The sequence below is a fragment of the Antennarius striatus genome, chromosome 14 (genome assembly GCF_040054535.1).
Source record: "Antennarius striatus isolate MH-2024 chromosome 14, ASM4005453v1, whole genome shotgun sequence".
NCBI classification, from domain to species: domain Eukaryota; kingdom Metazoa; phylum Chordata; class Actinopteri; order Lophiiformes; family Antennariidae; genus Antennarius; species Antennarius striatus.
In genome coordinates this window covers 15,230,963-15,252,820 of record NC_090789.1, presented here as the reverse complement: position 1 = coordinate 15,252,820, position 21,858 = coordinate 15,230,963, and the positions used below count along the sequence as shown (strand labels likewise).

Sequence of the window (21,858 nt, the reverse complement as noted above, 5' to 3'; positions counted from 1 at the left end):
CTGCCAGTGACATTAAATTAAGTCTCTATGTCAATTAATTTGACTGTTTAGATCGATGGGACTTTAGAAGCAGCCTTAGAGATCCAACAGTTTAAATGCCAAACGGCACGGAGGCTGCAAAAGAATACTAAAGGACGACAACGTCAGTGATGTAAGGAACGTAATACTAGGGCTGACCTTCTGCAGGAAGAGCACCAGAATGGGGATGAGGGCGGCTCTCTCTTGCTCCAGACTAAAGAGGGATCGCGGTGTTCGGACAAACAGCTTGGTGTGTCCGTACGCCACGTCATCCTGGAAACCGTGCTGGGCGACGATGGTCTCTACCGCATCCCTGTCGGAGTCCATGAGATGATGCGGCCAAGTGTATGCACACGTCATTTTATACCTGCACCAGATGAGGAACAGGGAACTGGGTAATAACTGACAGTAAAACCTCTTTGATTTACAGCTTTTCCTCTTTTTAAAGGTGTTCTCCATCGTTATACGTCGAGTAAATTCACAGGCTTCTGCACACCGACAGTGTCGGGCAACTGCTTCCCTACAAACAGTAGTTTGGATATGAAACTACATTTCTCATTCACCCATTGGTAACAGTACTGTTTCCTTATTAAAGGAACAAAAGCCAGGCTGACTCTGAATTTGCTTCATCAATGAAATAAAAATGAAACAATCTCCCTCAGTGTTAGACACACACCTAAATTATCATGGTATCATATTATATTACTATATATTATAAAATCAGTGTGCTTTCACTTAATTTTTTAAAAATTTTTAGTCACGATCCAAAGGATCCTTTTTGTAATTTCTGACCTTTTTCCTCTCAAAGTTTAATGGTGGAGTGGGAATTCTCCACTCTTAATACATTTGAAGTACAATAATCTTAATAATAATAATAATAATAATAATAATAATAATAATAATAATAATAATAATAATAAAACCTTTATTGTCCCACAGTGGGGAAATTTGTGAACCTAATATTATTTCATATTGAAGCCTGGGGAGTACTTTGGGAAGTTTGGTACACTTTCATATCCCAGGTGTTACACTGAAAAGTTACTGAGGAGGTAGCTGTTATGACTGAAATATTTTCACAGATGAGTTTGAGAGAAGAGAAGAAACGTAAAGTCTTGCTCTCTGTTCTCTTACCGCTGCAGGAATCGAGCGTAGGGCTGCCTGTAGGCGAAGCCAGCCCTGCGCACCATCACATTCTCCAACAGGCCAAGGTAGGCCACCTGGTGCTGGCAGCGAGCATCATCAAACAAAACTGGAGACTTCATCTCATTGGGCTTTATGCATCGCACATAATAAGGCTCCTGAAAGACAAAATATATGCAGGTAAGTCCTCAGATTTCATCAGTTTACCATGACCGGCTGGTACAGACAGACAACCAGTAGGGTGCACAATAAATATCAATCAGTTATCAGCCTTTGGCTACAAGACGAAACTCAACCTTCGGAATCAATTTAATCAAAACTGAAAAAAAAAAAAAAAAAATTATTGTTGAAAAGCAGTTATCAAGGCTAACGTGTGTATAAATTGGTGAAGCAAACACACGACGCTTAAAAAACAGGTTTCCATGAATGCAACAAAAAAACATACAACTAAATCACAACTTCATTAGAAAGAAAAATAAATCAACTTTTTTTATAAACATATTTATTGTTGTGCGGCATTTAAAAGTTAAACTTGAAGTCTGTTAAGTTTGGTGTCACTCCTATAGTTGAGGAAAAGATATGCTATGATATGAGACAAAAAATGTTTTTACATATTGGAGAGACCAATACACTGATGACTCAATAATTATTATACTTTCAACTTTGGTATATGAAAATATAGAAACAAATAAGATACTACAAGAAAATAAACTGTGACACAGCAACAGATAAATTGTAACACTGACAAACTGGGTTCACTGACCATAATCAGATTTGCAGAATATTTTGAGAGATGCTACAGAGAGCAGCTGAGCCTCATAACACATGCAGCACATCTACTTATTAACAGCACATTAAACTGAACCTTGGAACTTGTGTGGAGTGTGAAGTTACGGCTGGACGACTGCATCTCAGCAGAGATTTCTAAGGGACGTAAAAAACTGTTGCTTTTGTCTTTCACCTTCCTTTCATGACAGATGAACAAAAGCAGTACGTTCAACCATCATATCAATGCTGCATGTGTGTGGCCCCATTTCAAGTTCAACAGAAAGAATGAGTGAATGGGGTTGTGATAGGCTGGGCACAGGCGTAGCATTTGAAGAAAACATCTGCTGTTTCAGCGTGACCTGAAGAGGAAAAAAATGGTCACCGGGGAAGTTTACTTTCGTTTTACCTCAGCCACAAAAAGACAAGCTATTACAACCCGACAGCAGGCCATCCCAAAATAACAGAAAAACATAGACTTCAGTCGGTGAGATGAGGCCAGGACAGGTGAGGAGCTCATTGTGAGGTCTAGCACTACCTCCCCTTTGCTATAGCTTCCCACTTCCATTCATATTAAGACAGGATGAGGACAAGCAATGGATAGAAACTATTATTTTGCATGGTGACAAACTGTCCTCCCAAAAGAGACATGGTGCAGACACAATGGCAGCCTCAGAATAGCCTGTGAGTCACACAGGCTTTACAAGAACCAGAACAGTCCGACCCAGTGCACAGCATGCTCCTGGTGATAAGAGCAGCATAAACTGGGCTAAAATCACTCTTTCAGCAAAATGTGATCACAATCAAGTCTGTCATGATTTTTTAAACCTGTAACACAAGCTTACTGGAGCTTTTACTCTGATATCTGACAAACGGAGGCATTGCTTTAATTTAACATTGCAGGAAGAAAAGGTCTGAATACGAGTGAAATTATCTGTCCATAGAGCCAGATGCTTTAAAAGTAAAAGAAAATCTTAAAATAAGGTGCTTCTGCATAAAAATAAGAATGCTAGATTTTCTTAAAACTAATTTTTTTCATTGTCAATATTTAAAATGGCATCTGCCCGCTTTTTAAATTTGACTGCTGTGAAAAGGGTATATTTTGAATGTAAAAAATGTCATCTTTTAAAAACTGATTCCACAGATTAGAGCTGAATCAAATGTATTTCTATCTTTCACTAACAATCCATTTAAAACATAAAGCAAAATTTTGACTTTAAACTGGTACTTAAACAGACAATTCCATGACAAATCGGTCAAAGCAGCTATTTCATCAAAATAAAAAGATGAAAGACCGCACAGCATTTATGTTAAGTGAAAACATCTGGATTGCCCCCCAGCGGCCATCTGTATCCGTCATAAAGCGAGACTCCGCCTAGACAGAGTCAATAACAAAATGTTTTAATCATGCTGCTGTGTATTCAAAGGTTGCTTTTGTTTTCCATGAGTTAAGTAAGGCTAAAAGAGGCTGAAAGGTCATGATCTACTGTCAGGATTGATGTATGGAAACTCAATACCTCCACCACACAAACACTGCTGCACAGCTCCTGTCTCCAAATGACACCTCCAATAGAAATACTGGTAACTAGAATATTCTGGCTTCATTTTTGTTGTGTCAACTTTATCTACTTTAAGCTAAGGCCAATTTATTTTTCTGTCACTCGAAATATTCATTTTTTTAATGTTGAGATGTTCTGCAAAACATCTCAACTTGCTAACTTTAAATTTCATATTTAAAAATATAAATTGCCACCTTTCACAATCAAGATATATTTACTTCCTGTGACCTTTGGTCTATTGATCAAAACAAGGTATGGACATACATTCATTCATTCATTCATTCATTTTTTCAACCTGCTTCATCTGCTTGCGCAGGTTGCGGGGACCTGGAGCCTAGCCCAGCTTGTCTAAGGGCGTGAGTTGGGAAATGCCAGTGCACCCCAGGTATGAACAATATAAACTTATTACAATTGACATATTAGGATATTTTGTGATTGCTGTTTTTATATTGATATTCCATATATAACTTTTTCTTATCTAAATACAAAGAGCTCATAGCCATACTAGAAACTATATTTGGAGATAATATAGTCTCCTTCAGAAGGGATTAAATTGGCAGCCTATAAACTTTAAATTATTTTCTCTTAACCTCACAGCTTGTCTATTAACTGCTCTGTGCAGAGCAGAGATGATTGGCGCTACTTTATATTTAACAAAATTCAATATTCATTTAGTGTGAGTTCTATATCATCTATATATCCGCCCTGGGTGTGAAAAAGGGGGATCAGGAAGTCAGTCTAAGTGGAAATCACTGACCTTGCAGCCCAGTTTATCCACCAATGCCACAATGGAGTTCTTGAAGAGGGATGCTGCAGTCAGAGGACGCTTGGTGACCTCCGTGATGCTCAAGGCACCATCTGGCCACATCTCCTTCAGGACTGCATTGGCACTGCAACAGAGGACAGAGCATGACAAGGGGGTGAAGCCTAACGAAGGAGCTTCATTAACTAGGCTAGCAGAGTAGTGGTGTGCAGAGGAGGTTCATTTATACACTTAACCCAGTTACTGAACTGTCAAGAGCATCAGGATGTTGAAAAAGATGGGCAGTGTGAGTGAATTTGGCACCTGTTATACATGAGACGCTTGAAATCTTGGAAAAGCATGTCCTTGTTTTTGTCCAGAAATCCCTCAACGGAATATCTGCAATAGATGCAGAGAGAGGAAAAATAATTAGGTCTAAAAGTAGTTCGAGAGAGGGAGAGAGGCCCCATTAGAAGAGCAGTGTAAGTGATTAAATGTGTCAGGGAAAGAGTAAACAAGTCACAGTTCAAACAGTCATTAGGGGGTCACTAACATTTATAGTTAATGGAGCTCAGTCTGCTCCAAACGATTCACAATCCTCAGGCCGGAGGATAAGAGCACCACTCCTGCCGCTTACACGATTTACAAATTAAGAACATGCCCTGATTCCCCCCACAGATCACGTTTTGGAGAGAAAAAAAAATAAGACCGTCTATCAAATATTCTGTCTGCCTTTCATCCAACTGCTCACTGGGTTTTGGTGAGGCATCAGTGGGAGGTCACGGGAACACTGTAAGGCACAGTTACATAAGCCATTCAGCTCCAGGGAAGACTGCTGTATTATGCCTTAAATAAACTTCTCCCACTTCTTTCTCACTCACCATTTAAAATACTGGTAGCTCGCACAGTCTACATGTCATGTTACAAATGCATTTAGCCTGACTTTGTACTGAAGGATTATGAATTCTATGCATTTAAATTGTCAACAGTGAAAGAACCCCACAGTAAACAGCCTCTATGAGTGATATATTATTGTATGTGACATCAATAACCATCATTATTTACTGGTAGCTGGAGACAGATTTGAATCAAGGTGTTGATCTAGGAAGTTGTTCTTCATGTTTGTCTTTCTTTAACATTGTGAGGGGTGATATTTACCCAAACATGCATCATGAAATAATTATAACAAAATAATGGATTATCAAGAGTTTTGTTGATATTTGCTGACACGTTTGCATTTATAGCAACAATACACACACATACACACACACACACGCACGCACGCACGCACACACACACACACACACACACACACACATACACATGCACACACACTTATATATATATATATATATACATACATATATACAGTATGTGTGTGTGTATTGTTTGTCTTCATTATTGTTATATTTTGTATTTACTCCTCCATTCTGTCTTAATCTGTATTAAATATGTTTATACGTGTTATTTTAGTTCCCTTCTCTTTCAAAATAAAGTTCTTGATATGTGCATGTATAAACTGGAACATGAAACATAAAACCCTGTTACCTCCATGCTTATGTTTTGTTATTTCATATTTACTTGAGTTTTAGCTTTGATTGAAGTATGTGCTCCGCTATTTGAATAAATTTTTTCCTCTTGTTTCAATTGTTTTTACATGTCCTGTTTATGATTTTTTTTCCCAGTCTACATCATTTCCTAAATATCTATTCCATCTGTTTCTCACTTCATTCCCAAAGATCTGCCACAAAATTTGTGTTTTGTTAAACCTCGTGAGACATTTAGAGGTGAATTCACTCCCTGATGTAAACAAATAAACCGTCTTCATCTGCAAAGCAAACCCTAAATCCTAATGAAATAATCAAGTAAAGTACCTGAAAGCAAGTACAATATTTGAGTGTTAAGACTGAGGTGGTTTCTGCACATACATGAGAGTCTCATGTCTTATTCATGACCCTGTCTGTGAATGCATCCTTGGCTGTCACATCTGGAAGCAAAGATGCAGAGGCTGAGTATGACAGATGTGTCCTCTCAGCTCATGGGGACAAAAATCACCTGAGCAGAGAGAGAGAATGAAATGAAAGAGTTGTCTGAACCCAGAGCAGGACATGCAGAGGTCTCGAGAGACAGGAGGATGATTTTGAGAAAAATGTAGTTTATTGTATAGGTCAAGGCAGGTGCAAGGAGAGGGCTGTGTGAACAAAGGTGCCTTGCATTATGAAGTTGCGCTGCGAGATAATATAAGTTTATGCCTGCACAACGTGCTGCATATGCTGGCTGACACTGCAGAGATTCAAAAAATATGTGGATGGCAGAGAGAGCCAGGCGAGTGTTCCTGTATAGGAGGAAAACACAAGGAGGAGGGATGAAAAAAGGCGGAGGAGGAGGAGGAGGGAGCGAAGTAGGTCAAGGCTTGTGATGGTGGTAGTTCGGTGAAGGGGGCATCGGGTGTCGAGGATGAGAGTATATTTAGCAGGGTAGATTCAGATGGGGTGAGATGTGATGGGAGGTGGGGGGTCAGAGTGACCGGGAAGCAATAGATGAGAGGCGACAGCTCAGCTGAGGCATCACTGCCGTGGACCTGAGACGAACTGAGACGGGGACATCCATCTGTCGTCACCAACACAGGCTCTAATCCAGCTTTCATCTTAAAACTGGTAGGAAGGTAACCAAGCATATTTACTCAAGTAGGTCCCTAGAAACTCTCAATACCTGATTTTGTGTGTGACACAAAAATATTAAGAATCGTTTGATGGTAAGACAAATCTAGACATTGAAGGTGTTTTGTTTGACTGTGGAGAAATTCCTTGTTTTGTTTTTTTTTACATGGTACAAACAAAGAATAAATAGTTCAAGGTAAAAGTTCAAGGTAAATAGTTCAAATAAAAGTTCGAGACTGTGTGGACGGAGTGTAAAACACTGAGTTTAATATCTGTGAACTTGAAATTGCTGTGTGTTCGACATCTTGTTAGCCCGGATTTCTCCAAGTCAAAAACCTCAACGCACTCCATATCTCCTTGATCTCTGCTGTGCCTCTCAGCGCCATCATGATCTCATCAGCTGGCTGCATCCCTCCTCCTTCCACCCCTGTCCTGTTCCCTTGACATAATAACATCGTCCTCCCCTCCACATGAAGGGCATGTGAGCGGTGGCGATCTTCTGGATGGGTGATTGAAGACCAGGAGTCTCATCTGGTCTCTGGACGTTTAAATCCAGTGAACACATTAAGGAAGTAGAGCAGTGATGGAGGAGGAAACTGAACTGTTTGATCTCATTGACCAGAATAATACTAAAGGTTTTTACAGAGGAATATGTGTAAAAAAAAAAAAAACAGATTATACTTAGAATATTTTTATAGAGTTACATGTTATTCTAGGTCTCTGGAAAATAGAAAAGGATCTTTTGACACTAATTTAAAGCCATGATTTGCATATAGTCATTGTTCAGCTGTGACGTATGAATTCATTTATAGCTCAGATAAGGTTGTTCCAACAATAACAAGTGGCAATCCATCTGGACGTTTATTCTAACAATAAACTGTGTATGTCTGATGTATGTTGATGACTTCATATTTGTGATTCCTTCTACCAAATGTTTCATAGACAGACTCTGTCAAGTAGTATGTCACAGTATTTCCTCTTCTTGTGTTTGTACATACAGTATGTAGGAATGTTTGTGCCCAAGCATGTGCCACATAAATGAAATCAAAGTACATTTGTAGCTTCAAATTTTAAGATATGCCTACACTGGTGAAATAATTGTTGGAAGTTCGTTTTTTATGCACAATAATGGTAACAGCAACAGACACTGAGTTTAAATATAGTTTCAGTTACCAGGCGCATCTTTAGCTGGTAACTGAAGCAATACCCAGCTGTCATATCATATACGGATGTGGTGAAAATTAGCCAAGCTGAGTTACACGAATGAACTGTTTACAAGTTCCTGCTTTTTCAGCCACAATCTTGACTATGACGTCAAACTCACGTGACATCTCCAGCATAGTGACGTATGCGGAAGTGTTTCTGGAAGTCCATGGTTTTGTCCGAGGGGGTGAGCTGGATGTGAGAATACAATGATCAATAGTGAGTAAAATAAAAAAGTACATTTATAATATCTTGTACACACTTCAAGTATAGCATCCATATTATTTTTAAGGGGGGTTGGGTGAATGGTGCTGCTGATGTTTGAAAAGCATCTAATGACGTCAGAAGCAGCAGGAAACATTGGAGAAACTCTGCGCTCTACTGCCAGAAAAGGAGAACTGCATCTGTCTTATGGTAAATTTGAAGTGGTCCTCTGGTGTTGTTTGGTCAGTTAAAGTTGATAATCAAGGAAATAATATATTTTGTTGAGAAGAAACTGTTAATATAAATAAAAATCTGAGTATCACCAAAACATAAAACTAAGGAAATCCCAAAATGTTTTAGAATTCATGACAACTCATGGGATGAAACCCTTTGCTTCACCTTCTACAGCCCATAGCATGTGTCATTGTTTACTAATTAGCTTTTTTCCAAACTGCAAATATTAAAATGTGTACCATCTCGTCCTTGACACTTTAAGGAATTCTTGTATTATTGAAATGTAATAACTTTGGTATTTCTGCTCTACAAATGCAAGTGTTAAAGGCTGAAGTTTGGACATTTTTGTTTCTCACATTGACTATGTACCAACAATTGACCACTTCCTTCACACTAAGTGAAGGTAAAACCACATCTTCCCAGATTTGTTTCAACTTCTTACACCTATTTTTTTTCCGGGTCTCTTTGCAGCATTGATGTGTGAATGTGAACACTGGTCTGCTTCTTCTTCCTCTTCTTCTTGTCCTTTTAGCTTTTCCCTTCAGGGGTCACCTCAGCCAATCAGTTGCCTCCATCTAACCCCGGCTTCTGCATCCTCTTCTCTCACACCAACTACCTTCATGTCCTCTTTCACTACATCCATAAACCTCCTCTTTTGTCTTCCTCTAGGCCCCCTGCCTGGCCGTTCAAAATATATATATTCACTATCTCTCCTCTGGACATGTCCAAACCATCTCAGTCTGGCCTCTCTGACTTTATCTCCAAAATCTCTAACATGTGCTGTCCCTCTGATGTAGTCATTCCTGATCCTATCCATCCTGGTCACTCCCAAAGAGAACCTCAGCATCTTCATCTCTGCTACCTCCAGCTCTGTCTCCTGTCTTTTCCTCAGTGACACTGTCTCTAGACCAAACAACATCGCTTGTCTCACCACAGTTTTGTACACCTTTCCTTTCATTTTAGCTGAAACTCTTCTATCACACATCACACCTGACACTTTTCTCCACCCATTACATCCTGCCTGTACACACTTCTTCACCTCTTTTCCTCACTCTCCATTGCTCTGGACGGTTGGACCCTAAGTACATAAAATCCTCCACTGTTTGATCTCTTCTCCCTGTAACTTCACTCATACATTTGCATCCCTCTCATTCACACACAGAAACTCTGTCTTGCTGAGTACATAAACTTTAATTCAAGATGGCGACTGATTACAGCAGCTCTCCCACCACCGATGTTTTGCACTCTTTTTTACCTGGTAAAGTACAGTGTTTTTTTTACTTTTTTCATTTATTTTAATGAAAAAAGACCACAAAAAAGATAGAGTTTCTGGCTCCATTCTTATTCACCTTCTACATTGCTGACTTCTGCTACAACTCCCCAACCTGTCACCTGCAGAAGTTCTCTGACAACTCTGCGATCGTCGGCCTCATCACTGATGGGGACGACAGAGAGTACAGAGAACTGACCCAGGACACTGTGGACTGGCGCCAGCATAACCGCCTCCAGATCAATACTGGCAAAATCAAGGAACCAGTGGTGGATTTCCACAGACAAGCACTCTGCTTGGTTACACCGATGAACATCCAGGGAAGAGGTGGTGTCGTCATGTAAGTACCTGGGTGTTCACCTCAACAATAAACTGGACTGGACTCACAACACAAATGCTCTCTATAAAAAGGGTCAGAGCAGACTATCTGCTGAGGAGGCTGAGGTCTTTTTGAGTTCAGGGGCCACTCCTTAAGACCTTCTATGACACCGTGGTGGCCTCTGCTATTTTTTCATGGGGTGGTCTGCTGGGGAGAAGCATCCCTGCGGCCCACAGGAGAAGACTGGACTGGCATACCAGGAAGGCAGGCTCTGTCCTAAGATGCCCCCAGGACTCAGTGGAGGTGGTGGGAGAGAGGAGGATGACAGCCAAGCTGTCATCAATGATGAAGAACTGCTCCCACCCCCTGCAGGTCACATTAAGATCACTGGAGAGCTCCTCAGCGATATACTGCTTCATCCAAAATGCGTGAAGGGATCGCAGGTCTTTCCTGCCTCAAACTGTACAATCAACCCTCCTCCCAGTCAACCACATACAGACAATCATGCACACAATCTGGATGATCGGTGTAGTTTGTAGTTTGTAGTTGTAGTGGTAAATTGTAGATTTTTGATTTGAAAAATATGTACACTATATGTTAATATGTATACCATATGTTAATATGTATATTTCGTATGTTACATATGGTAATATGTATTTATTTATGTATTCAGTCCCACCTCCACCTTGAACTCCTCTGTCACACCTACAGCACACCTCACCACTGTCTTACAGTCCTCATACATGTCCTGCACCGCTCTAACATACTTCTCTGCAACTCCAGCCTTCCACATACAATGTCACAGTACCTTTCTGGGCACCCTGTCATAAGCTTTCTCCAGATCTACAAAAACACAATGCAGCTCCCTCTGGCCTTCTCTGTACTTCTCTCTAACATCCTCCAAGCAAATACTGCATCTGTAGTACTCTTTTTTGGCATGAAACCATACTGCTGCTCACAAATGCTCACTTCTGCCGTTAAACTATCTTCAACTACTCTTTCCCATAACTTCATTGTATGGCTCATCAGCTTTATTCCTCTGTAGTTGCCAAAACTGCACATCTCCATTGTTCTTAAAAAAGGGCACCAGCACACTTCTCCTCCATTCCTCAGGCATCTTCTCATTATCTAATATCCTGTTGAACAACCTAGTCAGAAACTCTACTGCCACCTCTCCTAGACACTTCCATACCTCTACAGGTATATCATCAGGACCGACTGCCTTTCCACTCTTCATCCTCTTCAATGCCCTCCTCACTTCATTCTGACTAATCTTTGCTACTTCCTGGTCCACAACAGTCACCTCTTCTAGTCTTTGTTCTCTTTCAATTTCCACGTTCATCAACTCTTCTAAGTACTCTTTCCATCTTCCCATCACACTACTGGCACCTGTCAATAGACTTCCATCCCTATCCTTAATCACTCTAACCTGCTGCAAGTCCTTCCCATCTCTGTCTCTCTGTTTTGCCAACCAGTATAGATCAGTCTCTCCCTCCTTACTGTCCAACCTAGCATACAAGTCATCATAAGCCCATTGTTTGGCCTTTGCTACCTCTACTTTCACCTTACGCTGTATTTCCCTGTACTCCTGTCTACTGTCCTCAGTCCTCTCAATGTGCTATTTCTTCTTAGCCAACCTCTTTCTCTGTATACACTCCTTTGCCTCCTCATTCCACCACCAAGTCTCCTTATCTACTTTCCTTCCATATAACACACCAAGTACTGTCCTACCTGTTTCCCTCATCACATTAGCTGTAGTTGTCCGGTCATCTGGAAGCACCTCCTGACCACCCAAAGCCTGTCTTAACTCCTTCCTATATACTTCACCCTATGTTCCTGCCTCTTCTGGAGTAAAGTATTCACTATAGCTTTTTGCAAATTCAACTGCCATCTGTCGTTCTGTATTCCTCTCCTGGATACCAAACCTGCCCATCACCTCCTCATCACCTCTTTTTCCTGCACCAACAGGTCCATTGAAGTCTCCACCAATGACAACTCTATCACTTTTAGGTATGCTCTGCATCACTTCATCAAAGTCCAGCCAGAATGTGGTGAGCTCTATTCCCACAAACACACTTTACTCCTCTCCTTCTTCGACCAACATTATTTCAATTTCCACCGGCACCCTGTAAGTGAACAGTACCAATGGTGGTAGTTGTTAATCCGGGCCTCAACCGATCCCGTATAGAAGTCATAGATTTGATTTGCATGTTTGATTTGACAAAAGTTTTACATCAGATGCCCCTCCTGACACAAACCTCTGTATTTATCCGGGCTTGGGACCGGCACAATAAGACACTGCCCTCTTGCAGCTACATTGAACACTGGTCTGATTGATATGTTGAATCTTATGGAACAGCAGATGATCCGCTCTTACCTTGCGGGATGTGTAGTGGGGGTGTTGGGCCAGTTTAGAGTCCATGCTGTCCAGGCAGATGGTGTCCGTCACATTTCCCACAGTGAGGCACGCTTCATCCAAGATGGAGATAATGCCTTTGTGTGGCTGCTCCACAAGGTCCACAATAATCTGGTTGTTGAAGTAATCAATCTGTGTGCAGACAGTGTGTTTGTGTGTGTGTGTGTGTGTGTGTGTGTGTGTGTGTGTGTGTGTGTGTGTGTGTGTGTGTGTGTGTATGTGTGTGTGTGTGTGTGTGTGTGTGTGTGTGTGTGTGTGTGTGTGTGTGTGTGTGTGTGTGTGTGTGTGTGTGTGTGTGTGTGTGTGTGTGTGTGTGTGTGTGTGTGTGTGTGTGTGTGTGTGTGTGTGTGTGTGTGTGTGTGTTTATAAGAGCAAATATACAATTCAGTCATTATCTATTCACCACCATGATGGAATGTCTGGTCAGGTTTTAGATCAGTGGTTCTTAACCTGGGTTCGATCGAACCCTAGGGGTTTGGTGAATCGGTCTTAGGGGTTCGGCGGAGACGGAGGTCCAGACAAAACACCTGACACATCGTCACGACATCATGTCAGGAGTTTTGTCTGGACATCCACCAAAAATACACAAATCACTGTGTACGTTTGACCCATCGTGTCAATTTGTGATGACACGCCCCCTTAGCCATCACTGGCTGCAGGTAATCACGCTACATCAATTGGCCTACCTGTGCTACATGGGATTTTGCACGCTAAGTAGTTGGTTTATGTCTGTCGTGATGGTATGTTGTCTGATTTCTTCCTTAATTTTTTAATTCATAGTAACTATGTCGAGCAAAAAAAGAAAGTGGTCGGATGAATATGTGCAACATGGATTTACAGTATAACGGAACATGATAGGAGTCAGCGTCCTATCTGCATGATTTGCAAAGTCAAGTTGAGCAACTCTAGTCTCGCACTGGCAAAAATAAAGGAACACTTCAGAAGTCACACTGATTTGCAGTGTGACTTCCTTTTTAACGAAAAAATTGACTTAATACCTGAAAAGTCTCTGGATTAAAAAACTTTTTTTTTTTGACATGCGATTTCTTGCATACTGTATATACATCATCGTTTGTGCTACTCACATTTTTCCAGGTGATGCCCTCCCTCTGATATTCACTTTGCTCCTGTCTGAGGATGAGCTCGATGAAGAGCTGTTGCAATTTCTCATTACAGTAGTTAATGCAGAACTGTTCAAAACTGGACGAGAACAGAAGAGCAAACATGATCATCATGATCATCTGTCTAGTTAAATGAAGAAATACAGTGGACTTAACAGTGCTAGGAAACCCACCTGTTGTTATCAAAGATCTCAAAGCCATAGATATCCAGCACACCTATGACAGTGTTTTTCCCATGAAGCACTGGGTTGTAGTTTTTAACCTCAATGACATTGTTGATGCGGCCAACAATCCAGCTAAAAAGTCTTTCATATAGAGCCTGGAGCAGGAAAATAAAGAGTAACAGGTTCTGAAACTGCAAAAGTGAATCTTAATATAATATCTTAACTTGATGAGCTATCACAGCAAGAAAGGATGGCATGAATGACTCATGAGTAAACAAATGAAATAAGGAAGAGAACCTTGACAAAAGCGTCACGGCCAAAGCAGGCCTCCTGCTCCGAGTGTCCCTTCTCAATGACCTCGCCGCCCCCAGTGGCAACGGTTCGGTAGAGCAGACTTTTACTGACACTCTCTGGATCCGTGTCCGTCAGCTCAGAGATGTGGTTGATTGCATCAAGTTCCAGGATCTGAACGCTCTCACCGTCACTCTCAAACTGCATTTCTCCCTGATCAATAACGGTATTTAAATTCATCATAGAACCAGAACCTCATGCAGGATTTCTCCTGGAACCTTTCAGCATTGATCAACTCCAGACTAGACTCAAAATGAAATCAGTCATAAGCTATTGATGACCACAATGATGGAAATTCAGGTAAAGTTTTGAAACATTGTAAAAGATTTATTGAGCTTCAACATTCTCCTTGTTTCAAAACGTAAAAAATATTAAGGACTATTTTTGAAGGACTTCATACAAGTTGCGTGATCACAGATTGATTTTATGTGTCGTCCTCTACACTGTAGGGCAAAGGTGTGTCCCTGTAGACGATACACCCTAATAGCCTAACAGGAAAAGGTTCAGTTTAAATAACAGGCTCAATAATGTCATTTTCACACCTAATTGGGATTTCAGGGTTATCTTAGGGTGAACTGCTCTTTTACTTTTTGCATTGATTTTCCTCACCAACAGAAGGATTGAGGCCAGGATCTCATGAATCGACCGAATCTCCTCCTGTGAGAAGCCGATAACCTCCATGGCACTCAGCACTGCTTTGTGGTCAGATCGATCATTATTGGAGGTCTGAAGAAAAACAAGGATTTTATAATAGAAAGACATTATGACAAGAGAAACCTGTCTAAAAAAATTGACAAACTCACCATTTCTGTTACTCCTTGTTTAGTGAGTGTATAAAGCGCAGGATCGTTCTGTAGATGGAGAGACTTCAACACCTCATCTGAGCCTCCACGCAGTAGCTGGTGACCATATCAAACTTAAGTTTAGATGTCACTATATTATAGAGTACAGCTTACTGAAAGGAACATTTACCTGGTAAAAGGAGTGGAAGTTCCTCTCCCCCTCCTGCTGCTGAACCACCCTGGACTTGAACAAGAGAAGAGATTGGTAGAGAACCAAAATTCATCCTCAGAGTGTTCTGTTTTACAGCAGACCTCCTTTAAAACTACTACTCTTACTACTTCTACTACTACTGCCACTGCTGCTGCTACTGCTACTACTACTACGAATAATAATCTTCTTCTTTTCCTTTTGGCTTTTCCCTTCAGGGAACCAGTAGGATACAAAGAAAACTGAAAACCCACAGTTCTGTTCTCTGTCGCAATAGGATAATAATCTCATTCATAAATAAGTTTCAGACAATTTTCAAATTTCATTTAATCTCCAATACCAAATCCAGAAAAGTTCAAATGTAAAAAAAGAATTCCAAGATCCAGTTTCACACCAAAATCAAGTTGATTTTAAACATGTTTCCTCTGGGTTCCATTAATATTGAAGATTATTTATGCTTTTACTTGTCTTAAATTCTCAATATGGTAAATAACTTCTTGAGTTATTTTACAGAATAGCAAGCAGGTTTTCCAGTCCAAAAAAAAAGGGGGCTGCGACATGGCAACGTATGACTGAACTAGAGTCATTTGTGTAACTGTGTTTGGAAGATAATTCTCTGGATGATTGCTGGTGAAAAGTTGACAGAAATTGTTGCTCCTTTATTTTGAGGGACTGACATGCTCGAGTAAGAGATATGAAGAACGGACCACCCAAAAGTCTTTGACCTTTCAACAAAAATCAGAGGATTTTACAGACAAAAGCCCAAATCAAAGTGATTAGTCATTGTGCGTCAGCAACACCTCGATCACTGCTGAATAGAAACATGACAGCAAAGAGCAGTGTGGTTCGTTCCAACCTCTGAAAATGGGCCATGGTGACATCGCTAACACAGACTCTGAGCGCCAGACGGCTGTTTAAAAGAGCAGATAAATACAAAGGCATCATGTACCCCCAGGTGAGCCATTCATTAGCACGCAGCAGCACTGCACCAGCTTCAGAGACACATCTATTCATGGACATTCCCTTACACCTCTTTGTCACTGTCTCATGAAACATTCAAGAGGAAAAGATGAAAATTAAAACCTAAGGGAGCAGAACTTTTTTGTACTCTCCTGCAGTGATGGGCTACAGACATTAAATATAATTCTTTTGTCTTTGTGTGTCAGAGCCCCTCATCACTCCACCATCCACACTCCCCTCACCTTCTCCAGCAGGTAATTGTTGATGTGTCCTCCGGTCGGGTCTCCATTGAAATTGAAGTTGATGTCCATGTACTTGCCAAAGCGGCTTGAGTTGTCATTGCGATTTGTCTTTGCGTTCCCAAAGGCCTCCAGCACACAGTTGGATTTGAGCAGCACATTCTTCACACTTGATTTATCGAGTCACAGTTTCCACAGATAGAAGCATGTGAGAGACAACCAGATAGGTGCGAATAGAGTTGGAGGAGAGGAAATACGTGACTTGATTTATGGTAATGTCATAGTCACATGTTCCAATCTAGAACAGACCCTCCTGGGTTTACTGTTGTAATATCTGTCGTTAACTTAAAGCACCACTGACCTTTCAACCTCGGCCCTCTGGCTTGGGTTGGTGATGGCTGCGATGTACTGCATGATGTATTTACTGGCTTCTGTTTTTCCTGATCCACTTTCACCTGAAAGCAAAATAGAGGAATGTAACCATAGATCAGCAAAACCACGCATCAAATTATTTACTCTATTTAATTTCTACAATGAAGAATGTGCTTGAGTTGAATTAATCTATAATATGTAAAAAATATTTTGCTGACGAATGCATGTTAAATAAGGATGCAGATATGTAAAGTAGTGATACAAAACTTCTGAACACACTGGTACCAAATGTTAATTGATTTATTATGGTACGCGGAAAATATGGCTTGTTGAACTATTTCTATCATGTGAAGTGTGTGACATTTTTAGGTCATTTGAAACAGTATCGGTAAAATTGTTTCAATTCAGCTATGGTGCATCTTTTTTGGAAGTGTAGGAGGAAGATGATGCACTGGGGGCATGTCCTCACCTCCAGAAAGCAAGAATTGTACATAATTATTTTCATTATATAATCATTACATAATTATCTTATTTATCTTGTGAATCTTATTAGCCAGCTGGAGGTGAGTCGGGCAGACGGGGGTGACACAACAGTAAGATTTATAAATTAGTTTGGCAGAGGTATGCTCTATTGAATGCCCTCTAGTTTGAGTATTATTATTAGTATTGGTGATAGAAGCATCAGTAGTTATATCATTAATGTACAGGGAGCCTGGATTGAAAACAGTACAAAAAGCTTTTGGCCACATGGCAGGGAGTTCAGTTTGTCAGGTTCGGGATGTTTCAGTGAGTAAAACAAACAAACCTGATATGACAATGCAGGTATCTTTGGCCCGTCTCTTCATGGCCTTATAAGCAGCATCAGACACTGCGTACAGGTGAGGAGGATTCTCATACAGCTCACGGCCCCGGTACGCGTCAATGGTGTCTTTACCGTAGATGTCCATCTGTCTGTAGGGGTTCACCGAGACGACCACCTCCCCAATGTAGGTGTAGATACGGCCCTTCTCAAACCTACACAAAGAGAAAGCTGATGATCCATCCATAAATTCCTCCATCGTTTTATCCATCCATCCATCCATCCATCCATCCATCCATCTGCCATCCTGGCTGTCTGCCTTTATCTGTCTGTCTAACTATAGCCAGGGACTAAACAATGGGGGACCAGATCCTTCGAATGAACTTTGTATTCACATTTATTTGAGTTTTTTTTATTTTTTTTAAGAAAGATCAGTATCAGTATCATGTCCTGACCCTAATTTTTTGATTATCTTACTTTGAAGGTCAATAATTTTCTGTTTCCTGTTTTATTTTGGAAATTTCCACCATGCAGTATTTCTTGCCTTATACTTCCTGTTTTTACCATTCTCGCTTAGTTTGCCTTCTAACTTAGAAGTTCTAAGACCCCCTGTTCTGGGTTTGTGTTAATTGTTTGCATTTTGTGCTTTTCCTTTAGATTTAGGTGTTTTCTACCTGTCTGTCCCTTTGGTTTTCAGTCCATTATGTCTAACTGTTTCATGTTAGACACAATGGACATCCTGTCTTCTTCTCTGTACCTCCTGTTCCCCATTGTCTCGTCCTCCATTGGTTTAGTTTGGTGTTTTCCACTCTAGGTTATTTTGTTGTGATTTATTATGACATTCTCCAGCCCTTATACCTTATTAATCCTTTTGTTCTCTCCTGTTAGTTTCACAAGTTTTGTCTGCTTATTTGCTTGTTGTTTTTTTGCTTGTTTTGGGTTTGTGGTTTCCTTGTAATAGATTTCTTGGCTTTAAATTTGGGCTAAGTTCTCTAGTTTTAAATTTTTTAATTTATTGTACAACTATTTGTTTTTGTGTTTTGTTTTGCTTTTTCATTCTACATCAACAGGAGTAGTCTGTTTGGTTGTGAGTGTATTTTAACTACCGGTAATAAAATCATTGAATTGCACTCCTGTCTCTCCAGCTGCATTTCTTCCCTTCATATTTCATAAACTTTCACATACTTTCATATTTCTGAAACTTGACAATCAGCACATGGTTTTGCCCCATTTGTCCATAATGTTTTTGGGGTTTTTTTCAAATCACCCAAGAAAAAACCCTTGAACTAAAAAGATCATACACCTTTGTGTCATGTGTATATATATGAAACAAAGGTCCCCTGCAGGGACAGAAAGTGTCACAAGTGTGTGCACACCAAAAGCAGGAAATGAAACTGTGGCTGAAAGGGTGTCACTGCTTTGTGTAACTCCATCATGGTTTCTTGAGCTGGGCAGGGTTAAGCTGGAATCCATTATATATATATATATATATATATATATATATATATATATATATATATATATATATATATATATATATATATATATATATATATATATATATATATATATATATATAAGCAGTGACACCCTTTGAGCCACATAGTTACACCCTTTGAGCCACATCTTAGCTTGTACGGTTAGGGGACATATGTGCACAGAGTGACACGTATTTGTGTTCCAGCAGTACTCCAGCAGTAAGTTAATATATATGGGTTAATACTGAAAATAAATCTATAATTAGAATGACTTTTAAATGCCCTGTAGGACAATGTAATTATGTATTTTACTTCAGTGTTGTTTGCCATTTTTTAAATTTACTTCATATATGAGAGAAGAATTATTCTTATACTGCATTATATACTGTAAGTAAATATTTCTTCAAAGCAAAGAATTATACAATAACAGATACAGACATGACAAGGAGAAACATGAAACATGTTGCTCAAACTGCAATCCAGGATTCACACTGAGCCTTCAAACAGATCTATTTACCATCTAGTGAAATATTATATACACTATTTGAGTGAAATATCAATTGTAAACTCATCCCAGTTTTCCACTGGTATGTAGTTTTCAAAGTTGGGTTTAGTGTCAAAAAATGCACAAGTCATCTTACAGTCTTCTTAGTGGTAATGTACTGACCAATCAAGGAAGAGGAGGCTCAGACCATGTGAGTGAGACATACAGTACCTCAAGATGTTACATGAAAGGTTATTAGTCGCACCACTTCAAATAATAGGTTTAAAATCATGTTTCGTTTGTTGTTTTTAATCTAAAAACCAAAAAAATGGGTCACCACCAATCCTTCATAGAATGGCTATGTGTTCAGAAGTTTCAAAGATGTTTACATGGGATAAAAAAAACTCTTCAGGGCCAATTCTAGTCAGCTACATGAGGGTGGACTGGTAACAATACTGGGTGGGCATTTTGGACTACAGGTAGAACAGAGGTAAGAAAGTGAATGAGTAGCCCCAAACTGTAACCCAGAGACTTGTCACCATAACCAGTACTATAACAATAAAACTGGAAAACAATCCAGTCAATAGTCAAACTGAAAAGGGAGAAATAAAACCACAACAAACAACAACCTATAGTTAGTGAAGTTATGGATTACATATCGCAGCCCATCATAGATTGTGTTTCAAATTAATAGACTGAGTAGCACACTTAAGTCACAGTTGTATACACTATTAATTTGAACAGACATCTCATGGTGTGGCATCATTGACATCAATTGGTAACCTCATTGCTAACTACTTGGGGAGGTGACATGGAGGTAAACAACAGATGGGACAGCACTTGCCAACAGTATCATTACTGTGCTAACAAAAGCATTTGTAGCCTCAGATTCGGCTCTGTGTGAGTGAATTACTTTTGGACGTGGACTTTTGGCTGTCCAATCAGACGCCACAAATGTTCTGGGATATTCTATACTGTGAGCCAACAGATATTATGACATTTTCTTCACTCTTGACCCCTGCCCCTATCTACTGCCAACCTTGCTACTGTTGGTGGCAGTGATGAAGTGCAACATTTGCCAACAAGTTACACTAAAATTGTTTGACAATGTCTTCACCTGAACTTACAGGAAGCCAGTAAATCACTGAAGCAGGCAAATATCAGCAGAAATGTCACAACCTGTTTTTCTCCTGACAAGTCTGATCAAGCTGGTTGATGAAACTCTGCATTGATTAAACAACCAGCTGATGAGTTGTTTTGGTCCGACTTCTCTAATATTTTTTGACGTTTGGTGCCGTTTGAGTCTTGAGATGACTTGAAAATGTGTTTCTGTCAGTTGGAATTCAGGCCATGATGCCTCTTACATTGGGGAAGCGAGAAAATGATCGAGACAGAAAAACACTGTCTGAACTTCAGGCAAGGCAAAACCCCAAACGTTTTCCACACCTTCAGAGTAAAAAGGTCACATATGAAGCGTCATCTACGTATAAGAGAGAAATCTGGTGGGACAAGTTCTTTTATTGGTAATGTGCCATATGCTTTATTTTGCTCCCATGACAACCATGTAGTTAGAGAAACGATCAATTCAACCACATGCTTACGTCTGAACCCTGGGCTTTAGTGAAAAGGATAGCAGGATAAAAATTGACTCTCTTCTTTAAGTCCTCTTATTTAAGAGAAGTCATCAAATTAATTCATCCCGGGTGATTTAATAATGTATTGTATGATAATGTATTGTATAATGTATGTATAATGTATTGTAATTATTTTGTATAAGTATAGCAATAAAATATTTTTTATATTAATTTTAAAACATTTTATATGTGATAAAATAAATGCGTTCAGTAACGTACAATTTACTTCACACACCAGGTTTGTATGAATTGTTAACCTTTGCATCTCTGATAGCCTCCACCATCCTTTCCTCTCTAACAGTAAGTCTTACCTCAGCCTCAGATTCTCCATAAACTGCTCCATCGTTACTTCATCAAGAAGTACAAAGTCTGACTTCCCAAACTCCAGACCCTCGAGCTCCGCCATTGCTGCTACCAGACACACTTAAAATATAAACTAAAGGAAACAGAAATGAGCTCAAAGAGGAAGAAGAGAAGTTTGGCTGCCTTCTACGGCCTGTGCAGGCAATCTGCTGTGGGCGTGGTGAGGTCTTTGGTGGATTCTAGGGTGTGCTTCGTCAAGTCACAGAGAACTGTGGTTACAAGCTGCAGCACGTCATCCTGTCAGTCAGCCCATGCCCTCTTGCAGATTATTATAAATAGAAAGGGACTATCTCTAAGCTCACGCCATTTCTGCATCCTCCTCCACCTCTCTCTTCCTGTCACAACTCCTCCAAAGTTGAAAACTGACTAAAAC

General features: G+C 40.0%; 1 protein-coding gene across 2 annotated transcripts in view; it reads right to left on the bottom strand.

Moving 5' to 3' along the window:
• myo1g (myosin IG) overlaps positions 1 to 21,607 on the bottom strand; it is a 52,880-nt gene extending 31,273 nt beyond the window's left edge. For both annotated transcript variants that reach the window (XM_068332422.1, XM_068332424.1), the window contains exons 1-16: positions 21,434 to 21,607; positions 17,533 to 17,741; positions 16,717 to 16,810; positions 16,359 to 16,524; positions 15,139 to 15,192; positions 14,970 to 15,065; positions 14,776 to 14,892; positions 14,113 to 14,319; positions 13,825 to 13,970; positions 13,616 to 13,730; positions 12,492 to 12,662; positions 8,209 to 8,279; positions 4,549 to 4,623; positions 4,240 to 4,372; positions 1,150 to 1,316; positions 178 to 385 (exon numbers count right to left, since the gene is read on the bottom strand). In XM_068332422.1, coding sequence (XP_068188523.1) covers positions 178 to 385; positions 1,150 to 1,316; positions 4,240 to 4,372; positions 4,549 to 4,623; positions 8,209 to 8,279; positions 12,492 to 12,662; positions 13,616 to 13,730; positions 13,825 to 13,970; positions 14,113 to 14,319; positions 14,776 to 14,892; positions 14,970 to 15,065; positions 15,139 to 15,192; positions 16,359 to 16,524; positions 16,717 to 16,810; positions 17,533 to 17,741; positions 21,434 to 21,528 — 2,124 coding nt within the window. In that variant the 5' untranslated portion in view covers positions 21,529 to 21,607. The remainder of the gene's footprint in view (positions 1 to 177; positions 386 to 1,149; positions 1,317 to 4,239; positions 4,373 to 4,548; positions 4,624 to 8,208; positions 8,280 to 12,491; positions 12,663 to 13,615; positions 13,731 to 13,824; positions 13,971 to 14,112; positions 14,320 to 14,775; positions 14,893 to 14,969; positions 15,066 to 15,138; positions 15,193 to 16,358; positions 16,525 to 16,716; positions 16,811 to 17,532; positions 17,742 to 21,433) is intronic.
• Between the last annotated feature and the right edge of the window lie 251 nt (positions 21,608 to 21,858).